This window comes from Phaseolus vulgaris, chromosome 1 (genome assembly GCF_000499845.2).
Source record: "Phaseolus vulgaris cultivar G19833 chromosome 1, P. vulgaris v2.0, whole genome shotgun sequence".
NCBI classification, from domain to species: Eukaryota; Viridiplantae; Streptophyta; class Magnoliopsida; order Fabales; family Fabaceae; genus Phaseolus; species Phaseolus vulgaris.
The window spans coordinates 5,708,675-5,719,070 of NC_023759.2; the positions used below are offsets into that span (position 1 = coordinate 5,708,675).

At 33.8% G+C, this 10,396-nt stretch overlaps 1 protein-coding gene across 1 annotated transcript; it reads right to left on the reverse strand.

Annotated features, from left to right (window-relative positions):
* Positions 1–1,864: 1,864 nt before the first annotated feature.
* Positions 1,865–3,528, reverse strand: LOC137813330 (transcription factor MYC2-like). The gene is made up of 2 exons (XM_068615490.1): positions 2,683–3,528; positions 1,865–2,262 (listed from the first exon to the last, which is right to left on the reverse strand). Exons 1-2 carry the CDS (start codon positions 3,342–3,344, stop codon positions 2,064–2,066), a joined length of 861 nt encoding a protein of 286 aa, XP_068471591.1. The 5' UTR covers positions 3,345–3,528; the 3' UTR covers positions 1,865–2,063.
* Between the last annotated feature and the right edge of the window lie 6,868 nt (positions 3,529–10,396).

A 10,396-nucleotide genomic window follows, 5' to 3' on the forward strand; every position in this document is an offset into this window, starting at 1 on the left:
GCTAAGAGTCTGGAGGTGGTGGTCGAAAACTAAAGGGGCGAGACCCATGCAAGGAACTGGAACGAGAGGAGCCACGTTGGCCACGATAATTGGAGAACTTGGTCTTAGATTTGGCAGTTCTGGAATTTACTGGATTCCAGGAAGCAACAACAGTCGTAACAGGTGATGTTAGAGGATCAAGAAGGCGATGTTGGCCAAGTCGTTCTTCTTGTGCTAACAAAAGAGCCTCTATCTCATTGGTAGTGTAGGGTTCAGATCTGGACATTATTGAAGCCACGAAAGGGTCATAGTTCTCAGAGAGACCATCAAGAATAGCCTCCACGTGATCTTCAACCGTGACCGGAGCACCAATGGCTGCTAGTGAATCATCGATTTTCTTAATTTCTAAAAGATAAGCATTTACAGTCCGATCATTCTTGGAAGTCTTGAGGCGTAACTTGTATTTCTTAATCTGGGCACGAGTGTTGGAAGCAAAATACGTATTTAGAGTAGACCAGATTTGAAAAGATAATTCAAGACCTACCATTTTTGTCAAGAAGGGCACAGTCATTGAAGCTAACAACCAAGCAATGATGAGACTGTTTTGTTGCTTGTAGAAGGAGTACGCAGAATTGGAGGAAGGGGGAGATCCATTCGCAACAACAAGAGAGCGGGAGGGTTGTGCAGATCCATCAAGATATGCGGTTAACAGAAGACCATCGGTAGTTGCAAGTACCTGTTGCTTCCATAATAGAAAATTATCATCTGAAAGTTTGAGAGAAATTGGTGTGGTGAAATGATTCAGAGTGGGAGCAGAGCGCGGCGTGGAGTCCAGGGACGTGCCTTGAATGGAGGTAGAGGACGACATTACGAAGAGGAGAGGGAAGAGAAAAAAAAAAAGAGCTTTGGATACCATGTCAGTGTGCGTAGTGGGCCATGAGAGAGAAAGAAGAGAACAAAAAAATTATTATTGAGAGATATCACAGACTTACATAACAAAGCAACTATCAAAGTATATACATATATAGAGCCCATGCAAATAACAACTAACTGCAAGGGAGGACGTTACAACAGAATGCCTAACACCGTGTATAATTTGTATAATTTGTTGTTCCTATAAATGGAATATTGCAGCTTTATGAAGTTTTGATTCTCGAAACATTTTTTTTGGAAGCAATTATATGAATAGAATATTTCAGTTTTATGTGGTGAAATAATTTATGTACCTCTCTTATAAACATTTGTCATTGTCTTATGTAAGGTGTCGAAAAGTACCATCCTCAAGTTCAACTCTATAGCTGCTCAATTCAAATCCTTTTTAATAATTGCATAATGGAAAGGCAAGTTTTTGGGAGGTGAGAAGGATGTGAACCATGGAGCATCAAAGTTCCAATTCTATCATATCTTCCAAGTCAAAGACTTTATACCAATATCAATTTGGTAAGATATTTCATTTTCATTTTAAGTAATGGTAGAACAATTTAGAAAATTGTGTCACTTCTTTTAGTATTTATGTGTGATAGATCTAATAATGAATTACTCATTTACAACCTATTAATAATTTTACATTTTTAATATGATTTTATTAATAATTTTACATTTTTAATATGATTTTTAAAATTATTATTATAAAAACACAAGCATGATAGTGTTTGTGTATCTGTATTTTTATTTTTATTTTCATAAATTTATATATATCTACATTTTATAATATTTGACAATATATTTGTATTTTATAATATTTCACAATGTATTTGTATCTACATTATTTGATAATGATTGGATGTCACATTTAAATCTTTGTTTCTTCTAAGATGACATGTTGCGAACAATAAAAAATTGTTTCATTTACTTTCAATATCTATATGCTTATTTTATATGTATAAATACATATACACAAGTATTGTCAAATATTTAAATATTTGATATCCAATGTTGTCAAATAAACGGATACATAAACATTGTCAAATATTATAAAATACAAATATACTACAAAAATATTGTTAAATACTATAAAATACAAATATAATGCAGACACACATAAATTTGTGAAAAAAAAAATTAAAAAAAGGGATAAACATAAATTAAATCCAGGAGGGGCCAGGATAGTCGTTAGAATGGGAACGTGTGGTATGAGAGTCTCCATTGGAACTTCCTGACAACAAGAACCATGAGCCTTTTGAATCACTTTCCTTTTCTTTTCCTCGAGATTGCTTAGACAAGTTCTCGTTTTCATGATTTTGCATCTCAATATTTGCTCTTTCATGCAACCATTTATCTTCCCTGTCATCATGTGTTCGTAGATTAAATATAAAAACCAAAAATGGTTCTGGACCCATCACGCTATATATTTAACTCAAGCTCTTCATTAAAAAAAGGTCTCCTCTTTTTCAATCATGCCATTCTAAATTGAAGCTTAAACTTTGATGCATTTATTTAACTAAATTTGTTTAAATATGAATATATATATATTTATGAATTTTTATTAATGCATGTGCTCAGTTATTATATGCATTTAATATTTCAAGATTCACTATCTTAATTTTAAATAAATAGTTATGTATTTTTATCAGTTTTTTCGTAGAACTTTTAATAAAAATATAACAACTATTTCTGCAACGTAGTATTTATAAAAAATGTTTTAATAATTTAGTGATTAAATTAAAATTTTAAAATGAGTATTATAGTAAGATCTGGAGTTACCGTGGTCGTATGATTTCGGCGGAGGTGAGGTCCGCGAGTGGGTCGTTGAAGTTGAACAAATCTCGCACTTTGATCACGAAATCAGGGTTGGGCAGAACCACTTCGGAGGAGGCCAGTTCAACGACGCCGTTTGGACACGGTATGCAAACCATCGTCTGAAGCCCAGACTGCTGTAACTGCCTGGCCCGTTGGCAGGCCGATTCAGATAACTGGGCTGACCCGGTGAGCCAAACCGTTCTCGGATGAAAGAAAGCCTGGCCCAGCATGCCGCTGCCGTTGACAAAGGTGTGACTAGGGGAGAGCAAAAACAACCACTCTGGATCAGTGACGTCTTGGTCGCAGTAATTATGGGTGGCCGAGGGGCCTGAAGTTAAGAATCTGAATAACCTATAAACGCTCTTGCGCTGGGCCTGCTCTGTGGGCGACGTCGTTTTTTGGACTTTGCTATTGTCGTGGTAATAGCCGTTACCCCAACAGAAAAGGGAATCGGTAGGGGAGTACCTCCAGTAAATTGCATACACCCACCTCTCTCTAGCACCTTCAAATATCATCTGTAATCGCCGTTGGAGGGTAGCTAGATCGGGAAGAAACTGGGATTGGTGCAGCAGCGGAATAATGCTTGACGCGGTGGATTGTGGCGTCGGCGGACGAGAGGCCGCCATTAATGAACTATGAGTCTCGGTCAGATATGTATGTAACCTCTTGCTACACCCTATTTGTTTCCTCTTTTTATTTTACTTTTCTCAACGGGTTTGTTACACGGCATCAACGCGTTTGTTCCTGCTCTACTCGTGGTGGTCCTGTTTGTGGAGTCCTCCACATATAGCGTCCATCCGGTCGAGAGGTTAAGGAGAGGTGTGAGCTTGGCGAAGAAGTCGGTCAAACATTGAAATTTTATGTCGTCTCTTGGCTTGTACCGAATGTCGAACTTCGAAAGTTCAACCGACCACCCTATCATTCATCTTGCCAGGTCTGACTTAGATAAAATTTTAAAAATGAGGTAGTCGGTTCTTACCGTGATGGAGTGGTTCTGGAAGTATGGCCGCATCCGACTGGCCATCATCAGGACTAGGGCGAGGGTCACCTTCTCAATCATCTGGTACCTCGTCTTGGCCGCATGGAGCGTCCGACTAACGAAGTATATCGGTCGTCCTTCATTCTCCACCTCTTGAACCAGAGCTGCACTAACCACTTTCTCAAAGACCACCAAGTATACCACAATGGGTTGGTCAGGTCTCGGCTTCTGGATGACCGCTGGAGACGACAAGAAGTTCTTCAACTGTTGGAAGATCTTTTCGCACTTCTCATCCCAGCTGAACTTGTACACCTTTAAAAGCAATTGCACCATCGGCTTGGTTCTCTCGGCCAGTTGAGGGACGAACCTGAATAGGGCAATGAGGCTCCCCATTAGCTGCTGGACCTCTTTTATGTTCCGGTGTAGGTTCGTGTAATTTAAACACATTTTCCATTTGTCGTTTGATTTGGTGACCATCACTAAGTTGGCCAACCATGTCGTGTATCGGGCTTCACGAATGGAGCCGGGCGCGAGGAGCTTCTTGGTTTCTTCCTTGGATGCGAGCCTTTTCTCGTCACCATGGATCCTCTTCTTCTGCACAATCGGGTGCGCTTCCTTGAATACTGAAATCTTGTGGTCATGATATCTGGGCTCACCCCCGGCATATCGGATGTCGTCCACACGAAAAGGTCTACATTCTTCTCCAGCATGGCGTGCATCAGTTCAGCCTCGGCAGCTGCTATGGTCGTGCTGACACAGGTATTGTGCTCTTTGTCAAGAAGGGGCACTCGGCGCAGCTCCTCCTTGGCCTCCAGCCTGTCTTCAGTCGTTTGGGGATCAAGGTCCACCATGACGATCATATGTCCCATGGGTGCAGGCTAGTCTTCTCTGTGAGGAGATTTTTGTCCTCGAGAGGTTTTGCGTTTAGGGGACGTTCTTTGTGTAACGACTCCACTCTAAGACTCTTGACATAACATTCTCGGGAAACCTTTTGATCCACGTGCACCGTGAGAATGTCCCCTGACACTAAAGGGAACTTCATTGCCAGGTGGGGTGTCGAGACGATCGCCATCAGTCAGTTGATGGACGGTCGTTTGAGGAGAATGTTGTACGAGGTGTTGGCGTCAATCACCAAGTATCTGATCCTTATGGTCTTGTTGTTCTTCCCCTCACCAAAGGTGGTATAAAGCTCGATGTAGCCTTTAGTACCGACCTTCTCACTCGCAAAGCCAACAACGTGGTCATCGTACGGTACCATCTCTGCCTCAGGTATCCTCATGGCTTTGAAGGTTTTCCAGTAGAGGATGTCTACTGAACTTCCTTGGTCCACCAACATTTTCATGATGGTGAGCTTATCGATATCGACCGATATTACCATCAGGTCGTCCTGCCAATAATCGACACCCTTAAAATCATCATTGGTGAAGGTTATGGACGACATTCTCGGTCGAAATGACACCGCATTCACCTTATGCACGACTTTGAGATTCTTCTTCGGACACGGTTGAAGTTTCCATCGCCGTCGAATCCTCCAAGGATAGTGTTGATCACTAAATAGATACTATTTTAATTAGTAGTCGATTTTGGTCATTTATTGACTAATATTTTTATCATTATTTATGATTTTTCTTGTAGTAAACTAATTTTAAAGACAAAAATCAATTAGTTATTACATCTACTAAGTTAGATAATATTTATAAACTAAAAAACTATTAGTATATAAAATGATTTCTATTATTAGTAAAAATTTCTAAATTAATTTTTAAATTAATATTTAATATCAAAATTTTAACTGCTAACTATCCATAAAAAAAATTATAAAAATCACATCTTTATCCCAAATAAGTTAAAAAATATTAGGTGAAAAAATAGTTTAAAATAACAAAGGTTTCTTCTTCCTATCAACAACATGGATGAAGGAAGGCGTGATGAGTTTAATGAGGATCTGTTGTGATGGTTCTTTATTATGATAATTAGGACGCAATAAGAGTATCTTTATTATTAAACTTTATGCATACATTTAAAGTTGAAAACCAAACCATCAAAATTTCAAAGCCACCTTCCTAATAATTCAATAAATTTATATTTTAACTTTACCAACAAATCAAATGTCCACATCAACACTAGTCTAAATCCCTACTTTGAAATTAAAAATGACAACCATAATTATCTTCTTCTTAGTTTTTACTCACAAATCAAAATTGGGGCCATGAACTTCTCTATTAACTATAGACATAGATAGATAAATATTGTTAACTAACTAGTATTTAAAGATAATGTTTAAAAATTATAAAAAGAAAAATATTAAAACTTATATAAAAATAATTTTTACGTATCTTAATAAAAGGAGTTTTTTAATTAATTAGAAAACCTGTAATGAATATTGTAAAAGAAAATATTAATTATACGATTAAGATTTTATTTCTAATTATTTTTCTTATTTTCAATCATATATAAAATGTTAATAAAAATAGTTTAAGTCAAAACGTTTTCAAATAATTAAATTGTACAAAAAGTTCTTAATTAGAATATAAACGTATTTTGAACCCGAAGAAAGTATTTAGTTATGAATCTATTTGGATGAGTTTTTCTATAAAATCTTATACGAAATATATAAGGAAAAAATGAAATTATTTTTTTATGGGCTAATATTAATTTATACTTAAGTTAAAATAAATATTTAGGAAATTCTATAAAAGAGTTATTATAGATTAGTTTATACATAAATTAATTTTAACTTATAGATAATTTAATTTAATTTTTTAACTCGTTTGATGGACATTATACAATACAATAAGAGAATAAGATATAATAATATAAGAACATGTCAGGACAAACTATGATAAACTATAGTCTTAACCATATTAACCTAAATAATATAATATGTTACTGTTAGGAAGATGAATCTAGATAATTATTAAAAAGTTTTGTAGGTTGTCAACATTTCACTATGATTCTTCTAGTTCTCGTGCTACACTTTCGGCTTCGGTCTTTCAATTCTGAATGAATGTCAAATGGGGGAGGTACTTGTAGAAGGTACTCTGACGCTCAAGTCAATAAAGAGAGTATTCGGCATTTTGGGGTGTACAGTGATTATGACGTACCTTTCTTCTTGAAATATGTGTTATTTATAATATTTTAATGGGTTTACCTTATTGGGTCGGATTAGTTGAGTGGATCATGCTTAGGAGCGCATTACCTAATTCTTAATGACGGTTTAGTTTTACTGACCTTGATTTGAGCGTTAATGGATTAAGTGTGTCGGTCGGCCTGACTGTCCGTGGAGGTCTCGGTCAACTCGATCAGGGGAATCGAGTCATGACAGTGACCGAACGGTCCATACCAATTCATAATATAAATTATATTTAAATAAAAATGTGATTAAAATTATGTTGTATTCATATAACTACATTTTATATCATACAAAGTGGGTATAAGATTTTAAAATTATTATTAATGTCTTAAAAACATTTAAATAATAATAATTTAATTTTAATATTTTAATCAATAATATAACTCAAACTATAACGAATCTGATAAGATGTGCATTAATCAATGTGAGGATAGGATAACTACTGTCTTAATACACCGTGACTACTAAACAGATCTAGAAAGATTTTTCATGCTTAAGAATCATCATGAACATTAAGAACTATAAATATTAGAAATAATTAACTTTTATTTAGTTTTTAAAATTAATTGTAAGAAATAATTGTATCAATTTTATAGAATTTAAAGAATAATGTTCTTTTTACTTAAGTTTTTAATTTGTTACTGTGTTAAAGAATTTTATAAAAACAACATACTTCTTTTAGTAAATCTTTCATTTTTAAAATTTGTACTTTCTTTGTAGGAATGCTTTGTAAAGAAATTTGTCAAGAGTGATCTAAAAAAAAACATTATTTCCTATAAAGATTATCTTTAAAATTAAGCTAATTTGTTAACTTCTTCTTTCTCTCTGTCTAACTAGAAAATTTATCGTGGCAATCCTCATTCAGATCAATATAATTGGTTTTTTTGGATATGCCTCAATAAATGAGGACCCACTCGTGTTCTTCTTTAGATAAATATAACTGCTTTCAGTCTTGTAACAAAGATTTAAAATTTCACAAGTTATTAAATTGTTCAAGACTGTCCCTTTTATAAAGTTATGTGCACGAAGACAATGCCATAACGTTAATGACATGACATGTACAAATCTTTCTATATTTTGTTTTTAGGTATATTTTCACATATTATTTAACAAAATTAAATTTAAATTTAAATGACAATTAGTTAATGTAAATATATTTAATATATATATAGATAGATATAAAATTAAATTTGATATAATCCAATCAAATCAGGTTGCAATAATATAATTTCAATAACATAATAATAATTGATTAAATAATAAATATTTAATAATCAATCATATTTTTTTATTTAAAAATATATTTTTAATATTTTAGTTTAAATCCAAAAGAGTCGTATAAATACAAATCAAATTTTATAGGGAGTATCAATCTTCACATTCATTTATATATTTGTAATTTATTTTGTTTTTACGAATTTCAGGGTCGAAAAATCTTCTAAAAATGGATTTTCCCTTATCGTCTTTGACAACCTCAAGAATCATATTTTGGAGTCTTAACTTGGAAATCACATTCCTCCACCTTGGTAGATATGCTCTTTTTTTAGGTAAGAACATTTGGTCCCTACCATTGGGTCCAGATAAAACCATTCCTAGACTACACATCTTATGGTATTGACTAGAAGCAAAATTGTTGTCTCATCATCAATGATCCCTGAGATAAATCCATCAACGTACAAAATCCTAATAACATAAATTGAGTTCTTCTTCGAAAAAATGAAGAAAATCTCAAAGATGTAATAGTTGGGATGCATAACAAGTTTGATAAAGACTTGGAGTTTTTGAAGGAGCAATATCGGATCGAACTAAGTCAACATCGTCATGCGGGAACACGATCAGACCACTCATCAATCTAAGCAGAAGATACCAAATCGAGTCAAACAAGTTGTGGAATCTCCACCACCTAAAGATTCTCGATCCCCCCCCCCCCCCCGAAACACCAATAATGACTTCAACTAATGGATATAATCCCAAGCTAATAGTTCTACGCACACATAAACCCAGGTTCATAGCCCCTCTCTAAAGGGAGAGTCACGAGGATATGATCAACAATAACATTTTAAGGCGGTACCAACTCTCTCGTTAAATGAAATGATGAAGGCAACACTACAAAAAATGTTGTATATAGTAGCGGTGATTTTCATATAAACTGACATTTATGAACGCCACAATATACGTGTGTGACAATTTCCCGAACCGCCATAAAAATGACCGCCACAAAGTTTAATATGGTGGTCTTACACTATCCTTCATTTTAACACTTTGTTTAAAGTGGCGATTTTTATATGTAATCAGTGTCAGTCATAATTATCGCAATTTATTTCATTGAAAATGTTTCAGCACAAAACACAACGCATGTAAACGCCATTATGACATTTTTAACTATCAGTATTATAATAAAATTGTCACAATAATATGTCGATTTCAACTGACATAATTTTAATTCTAAATAAATGGAATTCAGCCACCATTTTTTTATAATATCATTTGCATAAATTAAACATAATATATTTTCATAATAAAAAATAAAATACTAATAAAATGAATTATATAAAATTATAAGCATCAATTCATTGCATTGAAAATTAAAACACACATAATTGTTCAAAAGTTCATACATATTTAAAAATTAAAACACACATAATTGTTCAAAAGTTGATACATAATTTAAAAAACACACATATAATTGTTCAAACTATTACAACATGTTCATCTCTAATCAGTTTTGCTTTCAGCATTTGATCCTACTACTTAATTAGGAGACGGAGTATCGCTTCCAACATCTGGTGTTTGAAATAAATAATTTTAAGTTAATAATTTTTAATGTTTATAGTTATAAAATAAAAGACACCAATAAATATTTAAATATATATATTAATACCTCATTGATGGATGCATGAACTAAATTAGCTACCATTGCAACAAAATGTTCCGAAACATCTTTTCTAAAAGCAATATATGCAAGCAAAGTTTGCATTTGATTTTTCATAGTTGCGAGCTAACTTTCCATTTGAACTACCTTGTCCTCCACGTTTGATGAAGTTGAACTAGAGGAAGCATAGTTCATACCACTTATCCTTGTTGTTTATTTTTTAAAAGCAAGGCTGGGACAAGCTCCATATGATAGCCCTCTAACTCGACCCGGATGCTCCTTTCCAAATATCACACCAATTGGATCTTCTAGAGAAATATCTGAAGCATTTTTTGAATTTGTCATCATCATTTTTTCCTAGATAAAATCGAAAATAACCAAAAGAACATATTTTTCATACCTGAATATATTATGACAACAGTTCTAAAAAACTATTATCAGACCAACAATTAAATTGCAATATCATACCAGTAATAAGGATCCAATTTCAGACCAATGAACAACCAAAATTGTTATCTATAATACCAATTCAGTAATTTCAGACCAACAATTAGACGAGCAAGACCAACAATTAAGCAAATTCAAATGATAAATTCATATTTCTTAGAGCATTTCTTTGTATGGTTAAACCGCACTCTCTCAATACTATATACACACAAACCTTCCTTTTGTGTCATTGTAATCATTTACAATT

What these genes read in the sequence shown, in the direction of transcription:
- LOC137813330 (XM_068615490.1), bottom strand. Translation starts at nt 3,344, where the DNA reads ATGGCGGCCTCTCGTCCGCCGACGCCACAATCCACCGCGTCAAGCATT. An exon ending in GCCGAAATCATACGACCACG is followed by an intron (nt 2,263 to 2,682) that starts GTAACTCCAGAT and finishes ACATGATGACAG; the next exon opens with GGAAGATAAATGGTTGCATG.